The 27,255-nt window shown below is 37.2% G+C and overlaps 8 protein-coding genes across 14 annotated transcripts; 1 reads left to right on the plus strand and 7 right to left on the minus strand.

Annotated features, from left to right (window-relative positions):
- Window positions 1–41: 41 nt before the first annotated feature.
- On the minus strand, window positions 42–3,172 carry CPK7 (calmodulin-domain protein kinase 7). Of its 2 annotated transcripts, NM_001085107.1 has the most exons (10): window positions 2,877–2,977; window positions 2,392–2,584; window positions 2,049–2,109; window positions 1,834–1,957; window positions 1,599–1,742; window positions 1,353–1,505; window positions 1,166–1,281; window positions 902–1,069; window positions 579–812; window positions 44–498 (listed from the first exon to the last, which is right to left on the minus strand). In NM_001085107.1, exons 2-10 carry the CDS (start codon window positions 2,562–2,564, stop codon window positions 346–348), a joined length of 1,326 nt encoding a protein of 441 aa, NP_001078576.1. In that variant the 5' UTR covers window positions 2,565–2,584; window positions 2,877–2,977; the 3' UTR covers window positions 44–345. The 2 variants fall into 2 exon arrangements, with proteins under 2 accessions (NP_568281.1, NP_001078576.1); NM_121286.4 differs by having other exon boundaries at window positions 42–498; window positions 2,049–2,584; window positions 2,877–3,172.
- A 47-nt stretch (window positions 3,173–3,219) lies between these two features.
- NF-YA1 (nuclear factor Y, subunit A1) lies at window positions 3,220–6,198 on the minus strand. 5 transcript variants are annotated; one of them, NM_180480.3, is made up of 7 exons: window positions 5,807–6,131; window positions 5,214–5,492; window positions 4,760–4,857; window positions 4,537–4,608; window positions 4,061–4,225; window positions 3,364–3,879; window positions 3,220–3,231 (listed from the first exon to the last, which is right to left on the minus strand). In NM_180480.3, exons 2-6 carry the CDS (start codon window positions 5,488–5,490, stop codon window positions 3,676–3,678), a joined length of 816 nt encoding a protein of 271 aa, NP_850811.1. In that variant the 5' UTR covers window positions 5,491–5,492; window positions 5,807–6,131; the 3' UTR covers window positions 3,220–3,231; window positions 3,364–3,675. The 5 variants fall into 5 exon arrangements, with proteins under 5 accessions (NP_850811.1, NP_001318552.1, NP_974773.1 ...); NM_001343248.1 differs by lacking the exon at window positions 3,220–3,231 and having other exon boundaries at window positions 3,309–3,879; window positions 4,760–4,860; window positions 5,807–5,883; window positions 5,971–6,150; NM_203045.2 differs by lacking the exon at window positions 3,220–3,231 and having other exon boundaries at window positions 3,334–3,879; window positions 5,807–5,883; window positions 5,971–6,125.
- Window positions 6,199–8,614: 2,416 nt separating this feature from the next.
- On the plus strand, window positions 8,615–12,109 carry AT5G12850 (CCCH-type zinc finger protein with ARM repeat domain-containing protein). Its single transcript, NM_121288.5, has 2 exons — window positions 8,615–8,946; window positions 9,568–12,109. Exon 2 carries the CDS (start codon window positions 9,597–9,599, stop codon window positions 11,715–11,717), a length of 2,121 nt encoding a protein of 706 aa, NP_196789.1. The 5' UTR covers window positions 8,615–8,946; window positions 9,568–9,596; the 3' UTR covers window positions 11,718–12,109.
- DiT1 (dicarboxylate transporter 1) lies at window positions 12,108–14,818 on the minus strand. Of its 2 annotated transcripts, NM_001125744.1 has the most exons (4): window positions 13,360–14,479; window positions 12,909–13,130; window positions 12,460–12,818; window positions 12,215–12,379 (listed from the first exon to the last, which is right to left on the minus strand). In NM_001125744.1, coding segments are annotated over exons 1-4 (1,671 nt in total). In that variant the 5' UTR covers window positions 14,449–14,479; the 3' UTR covers window positions 12,215–12,378. The 2 variants fall into 2 exon arrangements, with proteins under 2 accessions (NP_568283.2, NP_001119216.1); NM_121289.4 differs by having other exon boundaries at window positions 12,108–12,818; window positions 13,360–14,818.
- Window positions 14,819–15,194: 376 nt separating this feature from the next.
- On the minus strand, window positions 15,195–17,604 carry MYB46 (myb domain protein 46). The gene is made up of 2 exons (NM_121290.3): window positions 17,188–17,604; window positions 15,195–16,029 (listed from the first exon to the last, which is right to left on the minus strand). The coding sequence occupies exons 1-2, from the start codon at window positions 17,466–17,468 to the stop codon at window positions 15,468–15,470; spliced, it is 843 nt and encodes a 280-aa protein (NP_196791.1). The 5' UTR covers window positions 17,469–17,604; the 3' UTR covers window positions 15,195–15,467.
- A 3,350-nt stretch (window positions 17,605–20,954) lies between these two features.
- AT5G12880 (proline-rich family protein) lies at window positions 20,955–21,623 on the minus strand. Its single transcript, NM_121291.3, has one exon. It carries the CDS (start codon window positions 21,462–21,464, stop codon window positions 21,243–21,245), a length of 222 nt encoding a protein of 73 aa, NP_196792.1. The 5' UTR covers window positions 21,465–21,623; the 3' UTR covers window positions 20,955–21,242.
- A 322-nt stretch (window positions 21,624–21,945) lies between these two features.
- AT5G12890 (UDP-Glycosyltransferase superfamily protein) lies at window positions 21,946–23,778 on the minus strand. Its single transcript, NM_121292.5, has one exon. It carries the CDS (start codon window positions 23,651–23,653, stop codon window positions 22,187–22,189), a length of 1,467 nt encoding a protein of 488 aa, NP_196793.1. The 5' UTR covers window positions 23,654–23,778; the 3' UTR covers window positions 21,946–22,186.
- Window positions 23,779–24,424: 646 nt separating this feature from the next.
- AT5G12900 (DNA double-strand break repair RAD50 ATPase) lies at window positions 24,425–27,148 on the minus strand. The gene is made up of 2 exons (NM_121293.3): window positions 26,756–27,148; window positions 24,425–26,149 (listed from the first exon to the last, which is right to left on the minus strand). The coding sequence occupies exons 1-2, from the start codon at window positions 26,972–26,974 to the stop codon at window positions 24,680–24,682; spliced, it is 1,689 nt and encodes a 562-aa protein (NP_196794.1). The 5' UTR covers window positions 26,975–27,148; the 3' UTR covers window positions 24,425–24,679.
- Between the last annotated feature and the right edge of the window lie 107 nt (window positions 27,149–27,255).

A 27,255-nucleotide genomic window follows, 5' to 3' on the forward strand; every position in this document is an offset into this window, starting at 1 on the left:
TGGTGGACCTCACTATCGAGAGAATCCAACTGGCGCGTGTCTTTCACGAAGCATCTTACACCATCTTATAAATATATGAATTACAATCACAAAACTCGTATCTTTGGAATCTCAGAAACTTGTTCGACATCATCATCAATCACATCGCTGTCCATTGAAGAACTTTTCAAACAAATTGAAAGCCCTAAACAAAACCTACGACCACGACCAATCTTTCTATCATTACCGTGTTAAATGCTTATAGAACATAATAGTTATTTCTTTTTGACAATGCTGACGCTTCTTTCTTCTTCTTCTTCTGCTGCTGCTTTTTCAAAAAGATTCAAACTTTTGTCTCTTGCTTTCTTAGGTCTCGCCTTCTAATTGCAATGAACCATCTCTCATTAACTTGAGGCTTAAACTGTTGAATCTTTCCCGAGAATACTGTCTTGACGCTTTTCTCCAATCTGTCCCAGCTTTCATCATCGCAACAAACTCTTCATAGCTTATTCGTCCATCCTGATCACACGAAACAAGATATCAAAATGAGTGGAGAAGTCAAGAATGTCGCGCGTTTGAAAAGATTCAGACAGCTTTACCTTGTCGGTATCAACATCTTGCATGATGGCTGCGATTACTTCCTCACTGCTAGTATTATCCAATTCATCATTCAAGGCTTCACGAAGTTCGTCAATCTCTATGTAACCACTCTGGTTCTGATCAAAGAAGTTAAAAGCTTTATGCAAGTGTTCATCATTCGCCATCTTCTTAAGGTGGACTGAAACAGCAACAAACTCGCTATAGTTCAGTGTCCCATCCCCATCAACATCAGTCTGCAGGAAACAAAAAAAAAGAGTTTTAATTTTCAGAAGTGATATAGCACTTGTTTCGAGCTAATCGCTCTGAAATGAAAGATTCATACAGCTTCCATAAGAATTTGAAGATCAGTATCAGCTATCTGTTGTCCAGCTTTTTGAAGTCCATATTTAAGCTCCTCGAGATTTATCTTGCCTCTCTTGTTTACGTCCATCATTTCAAATGCTTCCTTTATCCCTGCTGCTTCCTCCACTGACAAATGTTCAGCTATCACCTAGAAGGACGAAACAAATTTACATTTTCATTTTTGATTCTGAATCAGACTGGAAGCAAATCGATAATCAGTGACATGGTTTAACAGAATCAATACTCGTAGAGCTCGTTTCTTGAGCTTGTTCATAACAGAAAACTGCTTTAGTCTTGCTTTCACAGTCTCCCCAAGAGAGACATTTGGAGCCTTCTTTGCATTCAGTATCCAAGTATGTTCTGCAAATGGAATATTTATTTATGAGTTTACGATTTCAGAAAGCTCAGCCTTGCTGAAAACAGAAGCCTACCGAGAACTTGTGCAGCAGTAAGCCGTTTTTTGGGATCAGGTTCAAGCATCTTTCTCACAAGGTCTTTGGCGCTGTCAGAAACTCTTGGCCATGGATCTCTCTTAAAGTCAATAACTGATCTAATGATCGCTTGAGCCACCCCTTGCTCAGTCTCTGTACCCAAAAGAAAGATAAAAACGTCTGAAAGAGGTCTTAAAGTGAATAAGCCAGAGGAAACAAAGAGAATGCGGTAAAGCATAAACAAACCTGCCCAAAATGGCGGAACACCACAAAGTAGGATATAGAGGATAACTCCAGCGCTCCACACATCGATCTCAGGACCATAGTTTCGCCGCAGCACCTCGGGTGCCATGTAATAAGGACTTCCAACAATCTCATTAAACTGCTCACCTGTTACAGTTTAGAAAATTCAGCTCAAGTAAAGATACACTAATAAATGTGCTCCATTGATACTCATCAAAAGCTGATGTTGTAAATGTACCAGGTTTGAAGAATACAGATAATCCAAAATCAATGGCCTTAAGGGCTGATGTCTCTTTCTTATTTGCAAAAAGAAAGTTCTCTGGTTTGAGATCCCGATGCATCACTCCTTGCTTATGGCATATCTGTAAAGACAAACCAGCGATGTGTGAACATAAAACACAGACAAAAGGAATTGGGGACTTCAGACATTGTAAACACAGCTATATATGGAACCTGAACAACTTCAACAATAGTCTTCATAACCGCAGCAGCAGCCCGCTCAGTGTAATGACCTCTTGCAACAATCCGATCAAACAGTTCCCCTCCTTCACACAACTCCATAACTATATGCACCGCATCATCATCCTCAAAGGAATCCTTCAAAGAGACGACATTTGGGTGTTTAGGCATATGCTTCATAATCTCAACCTCCCTCCTAACATCCTCTATATCAACTGCTGTTCTCAGCTTCTTCTTAGATATGGACTTGCAGGCATACTTCTCACCAGTTTCCTTATCAGTACACAAGTAAGTTATACCAAACTCGCCTCGACCAACCTCACGTCCAAGATCATACTGCAAGGATATATCATGTCCTGTAGGATCTTTCAGCACAGAGAGCTTAAAACCAGCTCCAGATCTATCTGTTGTAGCGTATTCATTGCTGTAAAAAGGATTGTTTTTGTTCTTGGGTTTCCCTTGTTTACTCTGGTTCGTAGCCGAACTCGGATTGCCACAACAATTCCCCATCTAATCAAATCTCAAGGTTCCTGAAAAACCCAGAAAGATTAAAACTTTGAGCACTGTTCTTCAAGGTTCCATTAGTAACTTAAGCCAATAACTATTTCTAATTAACAACATATCCTAAATCAAACAGAACCCTAATCTAATATACTCAAACCAGATTAGTAAACCCTAGCTAAGATCAAAGACAAGGGAAAGAGGGAAAACACAGACCTCAGAACTTATAATGGGTAGAAACATTTAAATGGGTATAAATCAGTTGAAGCAAAAGAAGATATGTAGCTAAAAAGGATAAATTAAAGAGAAAAGTCATCATACGCTGTGAGGAAAAACAAATGCAGTGATAGAGAGAGAAGAAGAGAGGAAGAAGACGAGTCAAAGTCTTCCTCTTTCTCTCTCTTCTTCAAATGACAAAACACACAAATTGACTCTCTTCTTCTTCTTCTTCTTCTTGCTTGCGGGGATTCAAAGAATGACAACTCTTAATTTTTTATGTGTTTCCATATTCTCTTTCATATGCTCTTCGTGTTTTTTGTTGATATAAATAATCGATCTGCCCGTTGTAGATTTAACAACTTCTTTTTTTTCACTGTCCTTTTCAAATCTGGTTTATATGCAAACTTGAAACTTCCATGAGCAAACTATGCAACTTATTGCAAGCTGTTTTTTTTTTCTTTGCAAAACATAATGTTTAATAGGTTTCTTCTACTTTCTAATCACTCTCCTCCGGTCAAATAATGTTTAAGTTGGCGAAAACAGAGAATTTGACTACAAATCTGAAGCATTGTTATAGCCTTGTTAACACTTTGTGGTCAGAAAGGCAAACGATTAAGCAAACGTATTTTTCAATTTTGCAAAAGAGAAAAAAAAGGTCAAAGAATAAAAACAAGACCTACTTGCTATTCCTTAGTCTCTTGTCTCCAAAATCTAACACCTAACATAACTCGCTCTTTGTACATTCATCATAACTGTTAAACCCACACAATATGAGACTCTGACAAGAACAACTAGCAAACACAAAAACGAAAAAGCCAAGAATGATTTGCCGGTTTGAGGCAATGATTATATTAGCCAAAGTGTGTGTCTCTCTCTCCTCTCAGAGCTTTGGCTTTTTTTATTATGGTGCACCAGAAGAATTCAGGGTCTCATTAGAGTCTGTCTCAACTTGTTCAGAGCCTGATGAGTTGGTTGCTGAACCCCTTTCTCTGTCTCTCCCTCCTGCATCCTCTCCCGCTTCTACCTCACTTTTCTTCGCAAACCGGCCTCCACTCGCTCGTGCCCTTCTCATTGCATGCTTGTGTCTTGACTCGTGAAGATATGGCTGTCGCATTTCAAACATAGTCAATACAAGTTTACCGAGCGACAAACCAAACTTGCAAATTCTTAATGCTCATTATCAATCCTTCATATAGCATGGGTCCACTTCTATTATGGACTCTACACCATCCTTAGATTACCAGGACACCAATCAAGTACAATTTTCATAAATGAGAAAAAAATACCTTTCTGTCCCGGATGACTTTCCTCTCTAGCTCTGCCTTGGCACGTGCTTTTCTTCGCCTTAGAATTCCCTCGTACTGCTTTGCATTCACATAAACGGGCTCTTGTGCCATGTCAAGTGGCAGAGCTGTTCTTTCACGAGGCATTCCAAGATATGGACGAAAACCCTGTTTAAACCAATGAACAAAATAAATGCAACAAATAGACTCAGATCATCGAAAACTTTACATATAACTTATAAGACCCCAAGAATCCCCATTAGTTGTTCTCGATAATTTCAGATATAACTTTGGATTCTCAGTTATTTCAGAAATGAACTTTAAAAGCATCTCACTGACTATTGCTGAACCCAGACACATTCCAACAGTAAATAAAATCACCACAAACGGGTACTTAGTGGCAAAAGCGCACATACATCAAATAAACACTGCACCATATGGAACTATTGTAGAGATTGAAAGAGGTTTCGACAAGATACCAATTGCTGATGACCATATGCTCCCATCAATCCCCCATAATATGGATCCTGATATGGGTTTGGGACACAAGCCTGTAAGGAAGTTTTGAGTTTATCATACATATGAAAAGGGCGTTATACAAGATAAATCCTTTTGAGGGACCAATAAGAAGTCAATTTAACAGCTCAAGAACTCATAAAGCATATATATATATATATTAAGGAATGAGAGGAAACCACATACGATATAGTGTCCAACAAGCTCTGGTGGTTGTACAAGTGGCTGATCATGCATGTTACGGATAGAGAGCGCTGGGTCATTTCCTTCCATTCCGTGATTATCTACTGAAGTTGAAGAAAGACACCATTACAAACAAAATAAAGAAATCACAATGCACATATCAACGAGACAGAATCTCCTTGGCATGGATAGAACTATGAAACCCTACAATTACAATGCAAGTATATTTCAAGGACCAGATTCATGAACTTGACACGCCCTATAGTGCCGAATCACACAAATGCCCATTTAATTTCCCTGCCTGCTTGAGGAACAACTCTTCACCAAGTTGCAACATTCCGAACGTGGAACAACATCACTTTCGACAGTGATCACTAGGTCATCCAGTAAAACAGTACTGCAGAAATGATGAATATGAACAATACACCAAGTAGGCCTAAAGACCAAGAACTCAAACCTGAACGAGAGGAAGTTGCAGCTTGTGAATCCTTCCAAGTGCCATCGTTTTCACCATTCAACGCACCGTCTTCAGATGCTGAATGAACATCGTTTGACTCGGAACCATTGGGGCAATCCAAAGAAGAGGAATTTGATGGAATTCCAGAAGGTCTCGCTTGAGGTACAACACCAAAGGAGTTGTTTTTCCACCAGGGCTCTGCATACATCATCGGCTGCTGAACAGCATGGTGATTATTGACTTCCTCTTCGTTTTCTCTTCCCGGTTTTGATTGCATCTCTACATAATCAAGTCAACACATGTTCAGTAACCAATTCAAAATCCAATCAAAAAAAAAAATTCATCACTAAAACCGTGAAAAAGATACAGACTCCAACTACAAAAAAAAGAGAGCAATTTTAGGGCTATGAAGCAATGCAGAAGCATGCAAAAATATGAGAAAGCACCAAAATCTCACATGTCTCGAATTTACACTCTAAACCTACATAAGCTCGTAATATTCAAGAGATTCTTTAGCCACCTGCATCAATTTTTTCAATCCCTTCACGAATTCTAGCAAACAAAATTTCAAAAACAGAAAAAATTGAACATACCAGTGGAAATTCACAGCAGAGCACTCTTTTGCAATCGCCTTCGAAGAAGATTAACTTCTTTCAGAAATCAAAAAACCCTGAGGTGAATTTAATCGATCACGATTTTGCAGAGTTTAAAGAGAAGAAAAAATTGACCTTGAAAAAAAATCAGAATCGAACAGAACCAGAGAAGAAGTTGGTGAAGGAGAATCGATTCAGAAAACCCGACAGCCGGCAGGAATGGAGAATTTCGTAGAAGAAAAGTGAAATTGGGCGAGAAGAAAACCCTAGATTTTGGGGATTTTTCTTTTTTGCCAGAATTGTGGTTTTTGATATTAAGTAATTTATTGAAAAATCGAAATAGAGTAAGTTATATGATGATGATGAATTTACACAAAAGACCGAGATTTGATAAGATCACTTACGAAAGTGAAAAATCTTTTTGCCACGTGGCGCTCTATGAAAGATGCCAGCGCGCGCAGATCTGGGATCTTCTCCGGCTGACGTTATCATAGGTTCATTTTTAATTTGTTTTGTTTTTTCTTATATACTAGAAAGAAATTAAATTTCTTTTAAAAAACAGGAGAAATTTGGGTCCAAGTGACACGCAAGTGATGGGCTGGGACGAGGGACACCTGTAAAATGTGGGGACCCTATTGGCAAAAACAATTAAAAGATTTTTTTTTGTTAAAGAAATAAGTTAATTAGTTCAATATTTGTAATTTCTTTCTTTCACAAAATAATATAAAGTGTTTTCCCTTCATGAAAAAAATATAGTTGTTTTAAGAAAATAATAATAATAATACAACTGAAAAAAATATTTTCCATAAATAATTGTAGGTAAAAAAAAAAACTATGAAAAGTTTATTAAAATCATATTAAATGGTTACAAAAGGTAAAATACGTTCGAAGTTTAGTAATTTGGTGTTATTACGGAGATTAAAGGATCCATAACACATAACATTTATATGAGTTTTGGCCAGATCGTCTTTGTGAACAATAATTGATTTATTTGTTGGAATACTAAACCGAATTGAGAAATTTCGCTGTGCATTTCTCACTATAACACTTGATGTTGATATCATCATTGATTATGTATTGTTTCAGGGGAACAGATGGTAATTATATTTTCTCTAGTGAAGTGTTTGTTGTGAGAGCGAAATTAATTAATCGGTCATGGACAAGGGGATACACAAATATGATATGGAAAATGACAAAGCATAATATATAGCATATGACTCAGACACTCAGACACTCAGACACTCAACCACCGAACGTTAGCCATTAAAAAAAGGCGAAAATGATGAATCATACGCAATATTTATATTTAGAAAGAAGGTGGGGAGAAAATAGAGACACTAACTCTTGTTATGCTTTTAAAATATCTTGTTATTTTGAATACTAACATATATTAAGTGGAAACCATTTGATTATATATGTGTAATGGTCTACATTTGTGTTTGAAGTGTTATGGTGAACAAAGTTTTGGCCGCCTAGATAAAAGATACCGTTTATCATAGCGGCTAAAGCTTCCCGTGAGCCGTGAGCGTGCGTTTGACAATCGTGATTCGTGAGTTTAAGGATCGACAGTCGTCGGTATTCAGCTTTTTGCTTATTCAATTTTTTATTTTTTCAGTAAGTGATGATATCAATGAATATCAAAGGTCTACACAAACAAACAAAAATATCGTTTATAGTAGAATTGTTTTTAAGATGCTATGGTTTACTTATTTTGTATACCTAGTTATAATCATCTATAGATATGCCATCTTTAGTATATATCAATCATATTGTTGATCAAAATAACCGCTAAAACGTTTGGTTTTGTTCTAGAGATTATCTATAATTTAAACATAAAATCATAACTAAAAACATTAAGCAAACACTTTGAAGTCATTAAAAATATAATTAACATGCAGTTCATACCAACCAAGTTTCGAACTAGTAAATACTGACATGCAATCCGTTTAACTTTCTTGATTACTATCGCGGTTTTGTGGGAAACAACAAACGTTAACCCGCACATCCATGTGGTACTGACATGCAATCCGTTTAGATTCTATATTACATACTACAACAAATCATACATTGATACACGCATACTGACTTTTTTTTTCCCCAACCTTAACTTTTCATATACATATGATAATTATCCAACATATGTCGATTCATAGTCTTGTCACATGCATCATATAAGTACGTCATTTAATTCATGCAGTGATAAACACCCACAAAACCAAGCTTTTTAAAATACGAATCGTAAAATAGGCATCACACACACACACACACATATATATACATCAAATCAAAGAGAATTCACGATATATAAACACCAAACCTAAGTCCTAACATACAAGAAATAATACTATCTACTTCACTTCAACGTACGACTCCAAATAAAATAACAATCGTACGTGATTGAAGACTGGTGTCAATCCGATCATTGGTGTGTATGAGGATTCTTTTGACATACAAAAGAATACTCGATCATTGGTATGCATAAGGATTCTTTTTCTAATACGAAGAAAATTTCCAAATTTCATTTTCTTGTTAACTTTTTCTTCAAACCCCACTTTTTATGGCATTCGAACCCGAAGTCATAGCTTATGGGTGGTGGAGTCGAGCCACTAGCCAAAGAATTTAAAATATTATTCTTTATTTAAAATGTATAAAATATTATATTTAAAAAAAAAAACAAAGACCTGCAGCTGATTGACCACCGTCTAAAGAGTCACTCAAAGTCCGCTCCTCAAATCCAACGGCTGAGATCGAAGAATCAGATTCTTTATAATTTATAACGTGGATTTGAAACCCGTATTCCAAAACGCTTAAATATACCCTCACGCGCCCGCCACCTTCTACCGCTTTATCCCGTCACATACGCTGCAGAGCTCTTTAACCTCTTTACACTATCTCTCACCACTTCTTCCGGTCACACCAGTTACCCTCTCATCCGTTTTCGTTTTTTTTTTCTCTCTTTCAAAAATCTCTCAGCTGAGGTTGATCGATCTTCTTCTTCTTCTTCCTCACTCTTTAGATTTGTTCCTTTTGCATTTTACACTTTTGGATCTGAAAATGTGGTTCTCTGTTTCGCCCGTTACCGTTTAGATTCAGTTCTGTTTTTTTCTTACCCGATCGCTTGATTCGGACTGTGATCTTTGGTAAGCTTTACGTATTAGATTTGCTGAAGAACTTCAGTTTCAAATGATTCTTTTGATTTAGTTTATCAATCTGAAATATATTTCTGGGTGATTGAGATTTTAAGTCAAAATAGTTTTGAGATTTCGATTGTGGTTGACTGTTCATTGACTTCTTCTTTTTTATTTATCAATTTGTTTCTAATTAATATGGTTTTTAAGGTTAGTTGGTTATATTGAATCGTCTCTTCTTAAAGTTGTTTATCTGATTTGGTTGGTAGGAATTTTTTTCTGAGTAGAAGAATGTTTAGCTGAACGATACTGAATCTGATGCTTCTTAGATTTAGTTTTCTTCTGTGTTAATTCATTTCAGAAAAGTTTATTAGATCCGTTTAATTCTTTGAGTCTTCTTTTGGTAAATCTTCTGACTTTCGTTGTCAAATTCTAATTACTTTGTTTCCTTATTTTCTGGTCAAGTTTTTATTATTATAATCATTTATCAATTCAATAGCTTTCCTTAATTGCTGATTTTGATTGACCAATATTTTTTATGATATACCTCTTCTCTACATTGCAAGAAGCATACGTTATTGGTTGATTTCATTACCCAAGTAACGTTTTTTATCTTTTGGTTGATTGTTTCAGATCTTTTTTCTTCTCCAGTGCCGTGAAGGATGTGTGGTCTTGCTAAGAAGCTGGATATAGAGGATACTTTGACATCACTGTCAGACCAAGAGAATGAATCTTTGGCCAAACCCATGAATGATGCTGCTGAATGGGAACATTCGTTTTCTGCCTTGCTTGAGTTTGCTGCAGACAACGATGTGGAGGGGTTTAGGCGGCAACTCTCTGATGTGTCTTGTATCAACCAGATGGGTCTTTGGTACAGACGGCAGAGGTTTGTTAGAAGAATGGTTCTTGAGCAAAGAACCCCGCTGATGGTTGCTTCGTTATATGGGAGTTTAGATGTTGTGAAGTTTATTCTTTCTTTCCCGGAAGCGGAGTTGAATCTGTCTTGTGGTCCTGATAAAAGTACTGCTCTTCATTGCGCTGCTTCTGGTGCTTCTGTGAATTCCTTGGATGTTGTCAAGTTGCTTTTGAGTGTAGGAGCAGATCCTAATATCCCTGATGCTCATGGAAATCGTCCTGTTGATGTTCTTGTTGTGTCTCCACACGCTCCTGGTTTGAGAACCATCCTTGAAGAGATCTTGAAGAAAGACGAGATTATATCTGAAGATCTGCATGCCTCGTCATCTAGCTTGGGATCAAGTTTCCGGTCTCTCTCATCATCCCCTGATAATGGTTCCTCGTTACTCTCCTTAGATTCAGTATCCTCTCCGACTAAGCCACACGGTACTGATGTAACTTTCGCATCAGAGAAGAAAGAGTACCCAATTGATCCATCATTGCCTGATATCAAAAGCGGGATTTATTCAACCGATGAGTTTCGTATGTTCTCGTTCAAGATCCGCCCATGTTCTCGAGCATATTCCCATGACTGGACTGAATGTCCATTTGCACACCCAGGTGAGAATGCAAGGAGAAGAGACCCGAGGAAGTTTCACTATACGTGTGTTCCATGCCCGGATTTTAAGAAAGGATCCTGTAAGCAAGGTGATATGTGTGAATATGCTCATGGGGTTTTTGAATGCTGGCTACACCCTGCTCAGTACAGAACACGATTGTGCAAGGACGGAATGGGTTGCAACCGAAGGGTTTGCTTCTTTGCTCACGCAAATGAGGAGTTGCGTCCCTTGTACCCTTCCACAGGATCTGGATTGCCATCTCCTCGGGCTTCGTCTGCTGTTTCCGCCTCTACTATGGACATGGCGTCAGTTTTGAACATGTTACCAGGCTCACCATCTGCTGCTCAACATTCGTTCACCCCACCAATATCTCCTTCTGGAAATGGTAGTATGCCCCATTCATCGATGGGTTGGCCTCAGCAGAACATACCGGCGTTGAATCTTCCTGGAAGCAATATCCAGTTGAGTCGTCTGAGATCTTCTCTTAACGCTAGAGATATTCCTTCTGAGCAGCTTAGCATGCTGCATGAGTTTGAAATGCAACGTCAGCTTGCTGGCGATATGCACAGTCCACGCTTTATGAATCATTCCGCTCGTCCTAAGACACTGAACCCTTCAAATCTGGAGGAACTCTTCTCAGCTGAGGTTGCATCTCCTCGTTTCTCTGATCAACTTGCTGTTTCATCTGTTCTATCGCCTTCCCACAAGTCCGCGCTTCTTAATCAGCTGCAGAATAATAAGCAGAGCATGCTTTCTCCTATCAAGACAAATCTAATGTCTTCTCCAAAGAATGTGGAGCAACATTCTCTTCTGCAGCAAGCCTCGTCACCCCGAGGCGGAGAGCCTATTTCCCCAATGAATGCTCGAATGAAACAGCAGCTACATTCACGCAGCCTAAGCTCCCGTGATTTTGGATCTAGTCTGCCCCGTGATTTAATGCCGACTGATTCTGGTTCGCCATTAAGTCCATGGTCAAGTTGGGACCAGACCCATGGAAGCAAGGTGGATTGGTCAGTCCAATCAGATGAGTTAGGTCGGTTGAGAAAATCTCATTCCTTGGCTAATAACCCAAACAGGGAAGCAGATGTTTCATGGGCTCAGCAGATGTTAAAAGACTCTTCATCACCTAGGAACGGAAACCGTGTTGTGAACATGAATGGTGCAAGGCCATTGACTCAAGGTGGTTCGAGTGTGAATCCTCACAACAGTGACACTCGTGAGAGCGACATTCTTGATGCGTGGCTTGAACAGCTGCACCTAGATCGCTGAGCCTCAGCTGCGAGAGAGAGGTTCACATTTCTGTGAAGCTGTGAAACTGATGATTCGTTTATTTATTATTCAAGAAAGCAAACGGAAACAAAAGCAAACTCCGGGTAAGCTTTTTTCGATTCTAATAACCCTAAAAGGCTCAGTTTTTTCAGGCTTCTTTCTGAAATTTCTTTACTTTCTTATTTTTATCACCTCATTAAATTAATTATTGTATCATCTCTGTTGTAACAATGGCCAAAGTGCGCCTCTATTACTTCCCGGATTTCTGATTTACATTTTTTGTATCCTCTCAGTTTGTCAATTGTTTCTAATATCTCCTTCATATTTGTCAAAGAACACTGTATGAGAAATAATAACATATTGTTTCAGCTAATAAGATTCATTCATTTCCTATTGCTTTCTCTGCTTTCCTGTTTTTTCCACTAAACTTTAACCAGCGATTCATAGACTAATAGACATTAATCTCTCAACTAACACGTTTATGGAAGTCGAGTAACTATCAAGTAAAGTGGTGGTCTCACTTTGAAACAGTAAAGTTAGAAATCAAACAAAATTGACGCAAGTTAAGATTGCTTACACTTCAAAATGTGTGTGAGTGAGAATAAAAATTGCAGAAAAACTCTGCTCAATCCTTATAACCCTGATTTCAATCCTTCTCAAATCTGAATCTCAAAGCCGTTCTAAGAGATTATATATATAAGTAAGGAAAAGAATGGGAAGATTGGTGTATGGTGGTCCTCACCACAAGCCAATGAACTTCCACCAGGCACCACCTACACCAAGCCAGATGAGAATGTTGACTATTGAAATCAGGAATCCATAGCCCCACCATTTAGCCAGCGGCACGTAGTTAGCTCCGTAGAAGATAGGCGCAGACCCGATACCATAATGGGTCAATCCTCCCATCAGGTTGGAAAGGAACGCAAGAACCAAGGCTGCAAAGTAAGGTGGAGTGCCTAGAGCGGTTGAAACCGATAAAAAGGCAGTGAACATAGCACCAATGTGGGCAGCTCCACTAGCAAAGAAGTAGTGAGTGTAGAAATACAAGAGGACGAGGATTCCAAAAGATAGCTGCCATGACAAACCCAATCCTCCCACAAACTGCAATCAAAACCCAAACAATGTCAAAACATTTCATTAGCATGCTAAGTCATTAGGCTTATTAAGCATTCATCAAATCATTTAACAAACCTTGACTACGGTCTGGCTGAACCACTCAATGAGACCATATTTGTTAAGATAACCAGCCATCGCAATGAGAGCAGCGAACCAGGTGAGTGTGTCCCATGCGACCGACTCAGCTAAGCACTCTTTCCATGTCACAACACCTGTCACAAGAAGGACTGATAATCCAAGAATGGCTGCAGTCACAGCATCTACACCCAACTTAGCTCCAAAGATCCAGAGACCAACCTGTGTCAAGGAGAACACTTTTTTAGAAAAGGAAAACCTTCTCTGTAATAAAACACCAAAACCACAAACATTTTCACTCAAAGCAAATGCATTAAACAGAAGCAAAGCCCTAGCTTAATCTAAGGAGCTACAATAGCTAAAATCTCTCAATGTTCAATACTGAAGCACCTTTCAAATCAAGCTCTCACCATAAGTAAGAACAGATCCGATGAAGCAGAAGCACACTTACCGTGAGGAATAAAGTGGCAGCCATAATCAATTCGTTCTTAGACATAGGTCCCATCTTGTCAAGCTTTTCCTGAGCCAGCTTAGGAGCATCAGGACTGCTCTTCACCGTAGGAGGATAGATGAGATACAAAAGAAACGGAACAACAATCAAAGACACAAGTCCTGGTACAATCGCAGCTTTAGCCCAATCAGTCCATCCAATCGTCTGCTTAATCGTGTTAAACGCCAAATTAGCACTCAAAGGATTCGCAGCCATAGCCGTCAAGAACATAGAAGAAGAGATCACAGAAGTCTGGAAACAAGTAAGCATCAACCACGAGCCAAGACGGTGCTCTGTTCCATCCCCAACGTTACTCCCACAAGCAACACAGAGAGATTTCACCAACGGGAGAAAGATTCCACCGGCACGAGCCGAGACAGAAGGAATCGCCGGAGCTAAAAGAGCTTCACTGAAGACGAGACTGTAACCGAGACCAAGGGAGGAGCTACCGAAGAGTCTAACGAACTGGTAAGCTACACGGTTACCGAGACCGGTTTTGATGAAACCGCGAGCGAAGAAGAAGGCAAGAGCGATGAGCCACGGGATTGGATCTCCGAAAGCGGAGAACGCGGCGGCGAACGTTAGGGTTTTGGTGAGAACGGAAGCTCCTAATCCCATTAGAGCAACAGCACCGAGAGGAAGCGGCTGAGTGATGATCCCGACGATGGTGGCGAGGAAGATCGCGAGTAATTGCCACGCGTTGCGAGTGACACCTTCGGGGACTGGAACGAACCATAGAATCAAACCAGTAGCGATCGAAGCGAGAAGAGGCTTAATGGCAGCTCCTTGCCATGGAACCGGAGCTGGAACCAAAGGAGGAGTTGGAGAAGAGGAAGCTGAAGCGACGGTGGAAGAGGCTTTAACGAGAGTTGATGATCTCCGGCGTAAAGAGACGGGAAGTGGAGATTTGAGTAAGGAGAAGCGAGAATCGAGAGATCGGAGAGGTTTCGTCAAATTGAGAGAGGAAGAAGGAGGACGAGGGAGAGAGAGAGATCGAGATTTGAGAGGGAAAGCGAGAGAGCAGGAGCCGGAGAGAGCGAGAGACGCCATGGTTGTAGCGTCGTCGGCGAGAGAGAGGTGTGAAGAGGAGAGGGAAGTGAAGAAGGAAATGAGTAAGAAGAGGAAAGAGAGAGTTGGATAAATGTTGACCGTTGGATTGGAATCGGACGGTGAGATTAAGAAAAGGAATATACGGACAAGAGTGAGAGAGAGTGATGATGAGATGAGATCGTGAGGTGAGAAATAGAGATCTCCGTCTTTGGTGGGTCAGTCACCTCATCCTATTGGCTGAAATATTTACGAAAAGCCATTTTGGGTTTGGGTTTGGTCTTTTTAGATCGACGAAACATACAAAGCAAAATCCTTCACTCAACAAATTTTCTATTGATTTATTAGCTTTGTTTTTTGGTTTTGAAAGATCTTAAACTATGCGTTTACTAGTGGATCGTCCAATGAAAGATTAACTGGCAATAGAATAGTAGCTTTCATTACATTGTCCAAGATGGGCCGAGATGGCTTCGCTTGGAATTAAATCTAGTGTAAACCCTTAAGCGGCCTCTCGTTTTTTTTTCTTTGAGTGTTATATGGTTCATAGTTTTGATTTGTTTGTTTAGAGTAAGGTGTGACATCAAATATTGAATACATGATTCTTTTATGTAAGAGGATACTTTCTAATGTGAATGTCTAAGAAAGTTACCAAATGTTTTAAAGTACATTCAATAAAACAAAATGTTCAGTTTTATCCAAAGATATAACATCAGAAAAACTTTCATTTAATTAGTTCAATCTTCTCCATTGCTACTTGATTACAAAATTCTTCAAGTGTTTGCCCCTGTTATATTAAAGAATGTATGTGCTTATTATTTCTTTTATTTATTTATTATAGGATATATGTTTTACATTGACTAATCATTACATGGCACCTCAAGGCTCAAGCCCTAGTACGAAAAGATTATTCGAAATACAAAATACTCTCTAACAATGTATATATATTTGCATTTATGTGTGTGTGGCTAAGAATCTTGAGTATAAACCGCAATAGAAAAAAGAATAAGATGACGTAAAAATATTCATATGCTTTGTTTGAAGTTGAAGTAAAACGAAGGAACCTCAGTGTTCATCAACTGGTCAAGGTCCCAAAATTCTTCCACTGGTCTCATACCCTCAGGTGCGTTTCCGGATCCATTAGTGTTCAACTCGTCTAAGTGGTTGTTTATATTTGCATTGTACCAATCACCTTCTTCACATTCCAAAGGTGGGAAGTAGAGTTCCCCTTGTACCCCTGCGTTTACTCCATAGATACCATCTACATAAGGGGTAAAATCGTCATTGCACGGGTGGCTGATCATGTTTCCCGTTGGAAATGGATTGTTGGTTTGTATGTGGGTCAAGGAAGGGTTGACGAAGCCTTGTTCTTGTAAGGACATGAAGCTTCCTATAATGTCTTTAATATCCAAAGAAGATGCGGAATTAGAAGAGGAATCGCTTGCTGTGTTGGGTGATGAGGATGAGTTGTTGATTAAGTTGGAGGTATCGGACATCTTCTTTAGCCTTTTCTTTATTGTTGAGTTCCAGAAATTCTTGATCTCGTTATCGGTCCGACCAGGCAATCGTGCTGCAATCTGAGACCACCTATGAAATCGAAGAATAAGAGAGTAGAATAGTTTAATGAGATGATGTTATGTAAAATGTATACCAGTGCATGGTTTGCATGGGAATTAGAGAGTGATCCGTTCTTCATGTTTTTTATGTTTGAGTACGTGAAAAAGAGGCAATATATCAACAATTATAAAATTGCACAATCATATTAAGCAATAAAATGACATTATACACACTGCGTGTTTTGAATTGAATCTATATATATATATATATATATATATATATATATATATATATATATAAATAGAGAGGAAACATGTCCTGCGTAAAAAACACTAGAACGTATATTTCTGGAGAAAGTGACAAAAAAAGGAACTAATAAATATATAATTACAAAGATGAAAGTTGAAGTAAAACCCTAAGGAAGAGAAGAAAAGGTGTGTAAAGTGACAAAAGCCGCTTTCACTAAAATAAGTGTTTGTTGTTAGATAAGATCATAAGACGCACTCTAAGTCTTAAAACCCACGATCAACGAACTTTGACCACTCACATAATTACATGTGAATGTACTCATACCTATTTTGGTTTTATGCGTCTATTTCCATTCTTACTACTATTATTCTAATTCAACTTTCTTTTGGGTCAATTTTCTTCGTACACAATCATTCTTCCCTTTGAATTTAAACAGTTACTAATCGTACCAATGAAAACTCGACCAAACTTTATCCTTCCACGTAAGTTTGATTATACATTTTACGATGTTAACGTATCTTATATATATAGTATTACTTTTTACTGATTAATGTAATAGTATAATTGAAAACTCGTCCTTAAAACAAACATAGATATTATACCTCTAAATAGATAGCTCTGCACTTCTTATTTATTTGGTAGAAAAAAAAAATCAAATAAAATATGGTGAAAACGTTATCAAGATCTAATTTGACAATTTGGTCGTTTTAGGGTGGACTTTTTTTTTAAAATCAGTTGACTGGCTTTTCTATGCTTTAACTTTGTACCCATTAACCGAAAACAAATTAAGCTACACAAGTTTAAAAACAAGACTCACCAGACAAAAGCTAGTTTGCCAGAACATTTATATTTATCTTCCGGCCACTAGTTTCCATATTTTATTCTATCTCTTAGTTGTTGTTATTATGTCAAAACCAAAATGATGGTAAAAATGTAAACCTGTTGCCGAGGATGGAATGAAAGCGAATGATGAGATCCTCTTCTTGAGGAGAGAAAGCGCCACGCTTGAGGTCAGGACGAAGATAGTTGATCCAACGAAGACGGCAGCTTTTGCCACATCTTTGAAGTCCTGCGTTTTTCGCAACATCACTCCAACATCCTTGTCCATTGCTTAACATGTATTGCATCAGCTTTGAGTCTTCCTCAGGAGACCAAAGTCCCTTCTTCATCTTCTTTACTTGGTGAGTACTAGCTGCAATGGCTACCTCTGGCTTCCTCATATTTTTGGTTGAGTTAATTGTTATTATTTCTCTTCAATTTGTTTGTCTTTCTCAAGGATCCATTGATGTGAACGAGTGAAGTTTGTTTTATAATAGAGAGAGAAAAGAGAGAAGACTTGATGAAGGGAGAATGATGATGATGAGAAAGGGATGGTTGTATGGTTTGCTTACAATTCTGGGAAGAAAAACCATTTGCACTTCTTCCTTTTTAATCTCTATTCCTTAATTATATTTTTATTGTATATATTATATTTATAATATAGTGTTGCTTTGTTTTAAAACATAAAAGAAAAACATCCGAACCCTGGCTCTTTTTCAAATTAAACACATTTTTTTTGTCGGCATATATTGTGTAAGGTAAATAAAATAAAATACACCAACAACAAATGTATGTTTTGTATATAACTAATTTGACGAAATGAAGAAACGTTAGTTGATCGGTCATGGACGAAAACGGTTTTGAAAAAGACCCGATATGCAAAACATCAAAGAAAAAAAGGAGAAGTGCTCTTCACTTGTTCTTAATTTTATTTTCTTCTTTTCTTGTTCTTTTTGAATATATAACTCATTTCTATTAGTTTCTTCATTCACAAGGTATACATTACAGACATATCTAATTCGTTAACCTTACGTGTGTATATATATGATATATAACATTGATATATGATAGTATATAACATTAATATATATATTCATGAGCATGTCTATTTCTATTCAAAGATGTCTTCATTTTCAAGGTAAGCAAATGTTGTGTTATTTAATTAATTGTATACGTATGTAAGCATATTTCAATTGTATAAAATAAATCGACGTGTGTCACAGAACCCTTTTTTTGTGTTATATGAGGCTTAGCGAGCAAGAAGTTTTGCTTCGGCTTCACACAACCACCTCTCGCGCACCAACACGTATACTTGAAGAAATCTAATTATTGTAATGAAGAAAATGTTATACTCCTTTTATCCATATATTTTATATTCGTTTTTTCTTTAATATATAAACGTGTGTCATGATTTTTTAAGTTCTCGATTTACACTCATATCATTTTTATTTTTTTACAGAACACTCATATTATATGATTTATAATATTAATAGCCCACCCATCCGAAAAAACAAAACTTTTTATACAATCATAAACAAGACATCCATAGATAAAGTACAAAAGAAGTTAGAATAGTACTGAATCTTGAATCTTGAACATAATTCCTAATGTCGAATTGAAGGCCAAAGATATATCTTAACCTTTAGGGGAAATTGTTTTTGGTGTAATCTCTTTTGAAGCTTGCAAATGCAACCTCTTGTATATGCATGAAAAAAGACGTCAGCTAACCAATTTAAGTTGTAACTTGAATGAACCTAGTTATGTAAAACTCGTGGACAAAGTTTGAAAATAACGAAATGCAAGATTTCATCAATCGAAAATTCAGAACCAAGGTCATGCAAGCACATTAATCCGCTATTCCCCATCTCAAACAAGTGTCACCTCTCACTCCAAGCTCTCATCTAACCATTTGGTTCATGATATTTCAATCATCTCATGCATAGCCCTAGCTCTCAGTTATTCTCGCATTTTCCTCACAATCTATACATATCTTTACAATTCACTTTTCGTAATATCGCCCAAGGACCAAAAAACACTCTGCAAATCTGAACTCTTAGCCAAAGAAACAATCATTATTAATTTGTAAAATTATTATTTTTTCTTGTATTACTTTTTGCGATTTTTTTTAATCTAATTGTGGATGAAAGAATCACACAATCGCTCAACAAATTTTATAATATAAGTTTGCCAGGAAAAAATAGTTTATAATATATGAAAATCTTTAGTAATTTTACAACTAAGCTTTTAATGAAGTAATACTACTCTTAAAATATTAAAATTTAACTCTATATATATTCATAAAGACACGTCAGCTAAATCTAACAAGAAACCGTTAGTGTAACTCTAAAGTCTAAACACACAAAATAATCTCATTAAAAGTAAGAATACAGTAGTGTGAGGTTAACAACTGTAGAAGTGTAGGGTCATGTGTATTGAACTCGTTTAAGACTGGTAACGGAAGCCTCAAGTTTATTTATTTGAATGATTATGCAACATATCATTTTCTTAAATGAAGACAAAGTGGTTACTAATTAGTAAAGCAATTATCACCCATGAGAATAGAGCCTCCAAATAAAGGAAATTAACAAACTACCATTGAATCAAAGCATTAGCTTAAACTTGAATCTTACTTTACAGGGTGATGTATCTTAACCTATAATTTTATATATATATCTTACATATCTTTTAGAAAAAAAAGAAAAAAAAAAGAACAAAGAGATAATTTAAGTATCACTTCAGGGTCTATCTTTTTAGTGACAAAATCTAATTGGTTAATCATTATATATGCATTACATGAAATTTATGGTGGAGAAGTTTTGGTCACACTTGTTTCTGATTAGATTGTCTTTGAAGAAACACAGAGAAAATGGACTTCGTGCTCTTTCAATTATGTCACAACCTGACAGTTGCATATCTACATTACCAGCAATTGTAATTTTTTAACCTAACCCATTCCGTTCCGTGTCGTAATCCAAAAAAACAAGTTTGAATTGGTAAATTTTTTTGTCATCGAAGTTTCTTTCTTTAAAAAAACAAATGGTGTAGGGATATTTAATATCACCAAGTATACGTTGTTGATTAGAGTCACATAAAAAAACAATTTGTAATTCAGTTCAACAAAATGGCATAGAAGAAGCGTTAATAATTTTGTACAATTATTAGCTGTTAACAGCTAATACTTTACATTTGTTAAACTATTGTCTTGTTTTATTTGACCTTTTATTGTATTTGCTTTGAAGTAGTGTTATTCGATTTTATATACTTTCTAAGATATATAATAAAATAAAAGATGTCAAAATAGAACAAAATTTGCCTTCTCATCATCACCAATAATACCTACAGCTAAACCGCGTCGGACACGACGGCTATAAATCAATACAGTTAGTCAACGCAAAGGAAAATGTCATTGGGTAATAATGCATACTTCTTCAATTTTATGCTGCAATTTCTTTCAACAAAAAAGTACCAAAGCTAAATTTAGTAGGGCACCACTAAGTCTTTTTGTTATTTTTTATGGAGCACCACTAAGTTCAATGAAATTCATTCATATTTCCAAACAACGATTTATAAAAAAAAAATCATATAACAGTTAGAGATCCCAATCAAAGCCAAAACTAATCCATATAATATTCTTGTAAAAATTGGATATGTTACATTGTTACTACATTAACGAACCATAATTTAAACCACGATAGGATGACTCAACCTCCAATCTAATTCCTTAAAGAATGTAATTGTTTCCAAAGTCATTGTGTGTTCACTAGCCATTAGCTTGATATTGTCTAGGTTAACAAAATCAAGTTTTAAAGTAATCCATAGAATTAAAAAAGATCCTAAACTCGAAAATTTGATACAATTTGTAAACCTATTTCTAAAACATTTTTTTTGTTGGATAAGTTATACATTCATAAACATTGAACAGATCTTCTAACGCAATAACAAAGTTGTAACCCAAAAATTTAGTCAAAGAAGAGACTAGTAATTAATAACTACCGCAACAATTCTGTTAATTATTTCATCTTACATAACTAGAAAACAATCGATATCTGCATACCTTTCTCACGGTTGCTTGGAAAACAGTCCATTAATTTTGAACGTTACATCAAAATCAAAAAGAAAAAGAATAGTTAACATATAAAAATAAAACTCAGATCAATTGACGTACTGCCCTGTGTTCATCGAACATAAGCTGCAGAATCTGAATCTGTGACCGGAGGCGGCGAGAAATAACGGTAAGGAGAATAAGTTGTTGGAGGAGATGGAGCTTTGTACTTGTAATGAGGGAACTTATGTTTTGATGACGAGACAGAGGAATAACCATAAGCTGCGGCAATCATGGTGATGACGACGGTGAGAACCATAAGGAGGATGAGGCGTGTAGGCCATGAACGTCTCATCTTCGAATCGCAAAAGAGAGATTGATGAAGTTTATTTTGTGGAGAAGTTTAATAATTTAGACCAATAGTTCCTCTTGAGGGTTAGATATATAGACGGCTTAATTATTATATAGGCAAGAGTTTATTTTAACAAGTCAAAGGTTTGGGTGTTATTATCATATGGAATCTAACAACACGGCAACTTTTTTTTTTAATTATCTCCTAGTGCTACTTGTATTGGAAGAAGTTTGACGAAATTAGTTAAACTCGATTTTAAAATATGGTACTAAGGTAATTATGAAAGACTAATTCGCAGATCTAGAGTACAAAAGCAAGATACGGTAAAATCCCTTTTTTGTCTACTCTACTAGATGGTAATTAAATTGGATAAAGAAAAGGGATTAACGTGTATTCTATCGAATAATTTATTCTGGATATCGTTTTATTTGACTCTGTATCTTTATTATAACAGTTTAGGCTACAATTTTGTAATAATTTTCCCTGTTAATAAGTTTCTTATTATTTAGACTATAATCTTGCTGTGAAAACTTTTTCGGTACGATTGAGCGTTTTGACAAGGGTTTAGTGATTATTCATTAGGTTTGGAGTTGGATTTATCTCAAATTATGAAAAGATTAGCTCCTCTATCACAACACCAGTGTGGTATAATTACCGGACATGGTTTTATTCATTTCATCAATATGTGATTTCAAATAAGACGTTTACATATACCATCTACTATCTCAATTCTCCACTTTCTTGACCATTGCTTGGTCAAGAAACTCTTCCAAACCAATGACGGAGGAACCTTTAACTCCATCTACCATTGCTCTCCTCACTAACTCCTTCACCTCTCTAGCCTTCTTCCTAATCTCTTTCCCTACTTCAGTCTCCTCCATCACCAGTTTGATCTTAGAAACAATGTCATCACATTTGATCTCACATCTCTTCCCACGCGCCACCTCAACCGATACCCCAATATGTTTCTCCATCAATATGGAATTGAAGAACTGCTCGGCTGCCATGGGCCATCCGAGCAGTGGCACACCGTGGCTAAGTGATTCGAGTATCGAGTTCCATCCGCAATGACTCAAAAACACACATGTTGCCTTGTGTGACAATATATCAACTTGTGGTGCCCATTTCTTCACAAGTAACCCTCTTTCCGATCTTGTTATTCTTTCCTCAAATCCTTCCGGTAGATACCCTTTCACATCAAACTCACTCTTCACCTCCACACCTATGGGCGGCCTCACCACCCATATGAAGTTCTTCTCGCTACTCTCTAATGCCATAGCCAATTCTAACATATGCGTTTGCAAAATCGAGTTCATTGAACCGAAACATACGTACACAACCGAATGGTCCGGTTTTGAGTCAAGCCATGACTTCACTGCTTCCTCTGTCGACCTCGATCCCACCTTCTTATCCGGAGACTTCAAAACCGGCCCAACTGGCCAAACCGGAACACCGGTTATTCTACGGAAGTAGGATAATCCCATCTGATCGATTTCAGCAACCGTGTTGAACAAGAATCCATCGAAGTCAGACCATCCAGGTATAATCTTCTTCATGAAAACAGACCAATCATCGGTTCCATCAGCTTCTAACATGAAAGAATTCAACTGAGTTTTCTCAATCTCCCCTGCTTCAGGGAAATCATCTAAGAGAAACTGATCTTGTTTGGTTTCTTTATGTGGCAAGTTTAACCATATGGATCTATAACAACCTAAACCAAAAGCACCAGAAGCACTAAAGATCACTGAATAAACACCAACCTCTTTGCAAACCTTACCGATCCAACCCAAGAAGAAATCACCGATCACTATAACCGAGCTCTGCCCTTCTTCCTTCAAGATCTTCGTCATGAAGTCTCGAAAGGGCTCACGAAGCGACCTAGAAGCTTCAAGAAGGCTGATGACGAGAGAGTAAGGAAGAGAATCGAAATTCTCGCCGTCGTGAGGAAGGCCATGATCAGAGCTGTTGAAAGGTAACTCTATGAGACTTATGGAGGATTCAGGTGGAAGATTGGAGCGTATTTTGGGGATGTTCGAAGGAGTATTGATCATAGAGATGGTGGTTTTGTTGGCTCTGTTCATAATCATAATCTTCTCTAAACGAAGGGCTAAAGCTACAAACGGGATGATATGGCCTTGTCCCATGAAAGGGAACATCACGATTCTCAGATTTCTGGGTTTAGCTTCCGCCATTGCCGAGGAAAAAAAAGATAGATAGAGAGAGAGATGGATAGATTTGGGGTTGTATTTTTGCCGTATCGATAACGGTTCAGATTTAGACAAGAGAAAATGTGTGTTTTTGGTCTGACAATAAAGACTTAAACAGAGTTTCAAGATTGACTACATTTATTTATCACTTTAAAAGGGAAGGGGCTATTGGTAAAATCACTTTTCGTTTCCTCTCATTCGTCAATTCTTTTTTACTTTTTCCATGAAATATTATTATTGGTGTGTGACCTTGGCCTTTTTTTGTTGCTCTCTAATTTTTTTTCCTCATTCGTCCATATTGTGAAAAACGTGATGATTTTCCACAAAGTTAGGCATGTATTCATGAATCTACTTATAAGAGTATATTCATTGCATTTGTATCAAATTTATAGTAGAAACAGCAAAATGTAAACTCTTTAATATATATATTATTATTATTTTCTATCTTGAAAAAAATAGCAACTCATTGAACTGAGCTTATATAAACGCCGAACAGTTCAAGAACTTATGTACATACCATTACCAATAGCTAGATGCAGCTGCAGCTAAAATGCGTATGGGACATCGTCCTATTACTATAGAAGAAAAGAGGTCCCCTAATATAAATTCTCTTGGGCCTGACACACAATATATGGAAGCAACAAAAAAAGTGAATGGGCCTATCTTACAATCTAATATTTGTTACGGCCCACATTTAATATTTGCGTTCTTATTAGCCTATGTACATTTTTGATTATCTAAATCACAAATGTGCTGCCGGCAAATAAATAAATAAATCACAAATGTGCATATTCAATACTTTTCCATCAATACAAAAATGTAAAAATACAAAATCTCCTTGACAAGTAGTATTTGACAATATTTAAAAACCTATAATAATTCTTAACAAAGTGTAAAAAGACCAGTAAAAAAAAGCCTAGGTAGAAGAAACACAAGAGATTAACAATAAGAAAAGTTAATTAAGAACCAATCAATTTTGATTAGACTAGAGTGAGTGTGACTCTCTTCAGTTCAGCCCAATGACTTGTACCTGCAAAGAACCTTACATCTCAAAACCCTATCTAAAACATAAAACCCAGGCATTACCATAACCTTAACCCGTGCCGGTCCACGGGACAATGCTGATCTCTGCCTATCTGCACCCATATCTTCCATAAAACTTGATTCAAACTCTCTGTTCTCCTCAACTCTCAATATCCCTAACGCTGGATTGAACGAGAAGGCAAGCAAATGAAGCAACCATACACATTTTGCAGCCACAAAGAATGCTTGAAGCATTTGTTCTGACCAAGGTCTTGTCCAATTCAATGTTGTAATGATCAAACTCATCTTCTCATCGCAGAATCTACTGAACTCATCACTGTAGTATTTTGTACCCTTTTTCAATACCTCGTTCCAGCTCAAGTTTCTCAAGGAAGCAAAGGACGAGAAGTTCGCTTGTCGATCTTGTTCCGGATCAAGCAGTTTCGGCTTACCGTTCTTCTGGAATACGCAGTTCTCAAAGTCTTGGTATACTGATTGGCTTATGATTGCTTCTAAGTGGTACTGAATGATCTTGGAGTACTTAGAAGTGAATGATAAGTTGTGAGGTTGAAGGAGAGTGTTGATGTTACCAATTAGAGTCGAGTCTTCTTCATCAATCTCTGAAACTAATGTTTTCAAGAACTGCTTTATCGATAATCTTGCTTCTGATACAATCTGCAAGAACCCTTCAACCATCACTTCTTCACTCACTGGCATCTCTGAGTTCTTTTTCCCTGAGCTTCTTCCACCACTATTCTCCTGTGACACTACTTCTGTTGCTTCTCTCAAAGCTTTCTTTAAATTGTCACAGTAACTTTCCAAGTACTGAAGCTTCTCACTTAACTCTCCCAATGAAGATTTCATCTCTGAGACTTGTGTTAACGCAGCATCCCTACTTCTGTTTGCTTCCATCAATTCTCTCTTCAACTTCTCAACACCAGAACCAGAATCCTTCAACACCTCAGAAACTTCCTCTGACTTCTCAGTTATACTAGGTGAATTAAAGATCGAATTACTCTTTTGTTTCTTCTTTAACTTAGGGAATAACCAAGACATTACTCTACCTCCACGGTTTCTTGGCTGAGAAGAAACAACAGCAGAGTGCGAATCCGTCAAGGGCACAACAAGATTAGAGCTCTTCAAGCTCTTCGTGTCGAAACCTTTTTGTTTATTGTAGTCATTGCAAGAAGAGACCGATCTAAAGTCGACCGAGCCACAGTTGCTTCTACCGGTTGTATAAAAATGTAACGGTGGAGATCTGAGAGCGTCCGACATAGTGTAAACATGATGATGAGAATCTTGATGAGGCATCATCACAGTCTTTCTTGAAGTTGAGGTTTTGTAAGAATCAGAGAGATAAGTATCTCCATCTACTAAACCAACACCATCTTCATCCCAAGTCTCAGATAAAGTGAGATTCTTGTGATGAAATGCAGACACAGGCTCATCTTCATAGCTCTGTTCCAAGACACCAACAGACAAAGTTAGCAGAGAAATGTGTGTTGTAAGTTAAAAAGCACAGTAACTTTTGTCCAAATTCAGAACAGTGGTCTGCTAAAGACAAAGTGGTTCTACCGAATTCAGGTCTTTTTCTGTTTGTCTTAATACTTTTAACACTCAACAGTGGTTAAATTATTAAAGGGACTAACCAAATTATTACTATACTATAATGTATTTTTGACATTCTTTTCGAATTAATGAACCATTTTTGAAGATCCAAAACACACAACTACATGGTACAATAAATTAAGAAACGTATTATCTAAATTGAATACTGCAATGACAATAATTAACGAGCCTGAACCGGGTTTAACCAAATAAATCTCGGGTTTGGTGAAATTATAAAAAAAAGTTTTAAAAACTCCAAAAGCGTTTGAACAAAACCCAAATTCCCATACATAATGTCGAAAAATCAATCAAGTGAGACACAAGAAAAAGAGAACAAACTCATGGAACCAAGAAGAATGATAAGTGGGAAAAGAGAAAAGAGAGAGAGAGAGAGAGAGAGAGAGAGAGAGAGAGAGAGAGAGAGAGAGAGAGAGAGAGAGAGAGAGAGAGAGTTACAGGAGTGAAAACAGGGTAATCATGAGCAGAGAGGTTAGGGAGAGGACGAGAAGCAGGTGAAGCAGCAGAAGAGGAAGAAGGGTTTCTGAGACTGTAATTGGAAGATGGGCTTGACTTCATCTGCATAAGACTCGCTTGAAGTGCTCTCAACTTCACTCCATTTGCTATGGCTTCTTCTTTTTCTCTTGCCTTGTTCATTCTTGTTTCAGAAGAAGCCATGGTAGAACAAGATAGTACAAGATTAGAACTTAGAAGAGAAGAGAAGGATGTGACACAAAAGAGAGAGAAGAGATAGTGAATGCGATTGTGCAAAAGAAAAGGGTGTGAAGAGGATGATGTCTCTGTGTGTGTGAAGAAGAGAGAGAGAGAGAGAGAGAGAGAGATAGAAAATCCAAAGAATGTTCTGTCTCCCTTCTCTTAAAAGGACTGATAGAAAGAACGCATGTGAAGGGCAGAGACCATTTTTTATGTTTACGATAATACCCTCCTTTTTTGTTTCT

This window comes from Arabidopsis thaliana, chromosome 5 (genome assembly GCF_000001735.4).
Source record: "Arabidopsis thaliana chromosome 5, partial sequence".
In the NCBI taxonomy this organism is placed as follows: domain Eukaryota; kingdom Viridiplantae; phylum Streptophyta; class Magnoliopsida; order Brassicales; family Brassicaceae; genus Arabidopsis; species Arabidopsis thaliana.

Bases quoted from the DNA above. Each gene is read 5' to 3' on its own strand.
- CPK7 (NM_121286.4), bottom strand. From the start codon at position 2,564: ATGGGGAATTGTTGTGGCAATCCGAGTTCGGCTACGAACCAGAGTAAA. The intron at 813-901 runs GTATGAATCTTT...TGTTTCCTGCAG, and splicing joins TTCAAATTCTTATGGAAGCT to ACTGATGTTGATGGGGATGG. The intron at 499-578 runs GTAAAGCTGTCT...TCGTGTGATCAG, and splicing joins AAGATGTTGATACCGACAAG to GATGGACGAATAAGCTATGA.
- NF-YA1 (NM_203044.4), bottom strand. From the start codon at position 5,490: ATGCAATCAAAACCGGGAAGAGAAAACGAAGAGGAAGTCAATAATCAC. The intron at 4,609-4,759 runs GTATGTGGTTTC...ACTTCCTTACAG, and splicing joins AGCTTGTTGGACACTATATC to GCTTGTGTCCCAAACCCATA. The intron at 3,880-4,060 runs GTATTTTTTTCT...GAAATGCGACAG, and splicing joins AAGTCATCCGGGACAGAAAG to CCATATCTTCACGAGTCAAG.
- AT5G12850 (NM_121288.5), top strand. From the start codon at position 9,597: ATGTGTGGTCTTGCTAAGAAGCTGGATATAGAGGATACTTTGACATCA.
- DiT1 (NM_121289.4), bottom strand. From the start codon at position 14,448: ATGGCGTCTCTCGCTCTCTCCGGCTCCTGCTCTCTCGCTTTCCCTCTC. The intron at 13,131-13,359 runs GTAAGTGTGCTT...TCCTTGACACAG, and splicing joins CTGCCACTTTATTCCTCACG to GTTGGTCTCTGGATCTTTGG. The intron at 12,819-12,908 runs GTTTGTTAAATG...TTTTGATTGCAG, and splicing joins TCAGCCAGACCGTAGTCAAG to TTTGTGGGAGGATTGGGTTT.
- MYB46 (NM_121290.3), bottom strand. From the start codon at position 17,468: ATGAGGAAGCCAGAGGTAGCCATTGCAGCTAGTACTCACCAAGTAAAG. The intron at 16,030-17,187 runs GTTTACATTTTT...TCGATTTCATAG, and splicing joins CATTCCATCCTCGGCAACAG to GTGGTCTCAGATTGCAGCAC.
- AT5G12880 (NM_121291.3), bottom strand. From the start codon at position 21,464: ATGAGACGTTCATGGCCTACACGCCTCATCCTCCTTATGGTTCTCACC.
- AT5G12890 (NM_121292.5), bottom strand. From the start codon at position 23,653: ATGGCGGAAGCTAAACCCAGAAATCTGAGAATCGTGATGTTCCCTTTC.
- AT5G12900 (NM_121293.3), bottom strand. From the start codon at position 26,974: ATGGCTTCTTCTGAAACAAGAATGAACAAGGCAAGAGAAAAAGAAGAA. The intron at 26,150-26,755 runs GTAACTCTCTCT...GTCTTGGAACAG, and splicing joins ATTACCCTGTTTTCACTCCT to AGCTATGAAGATGAGCCTGT.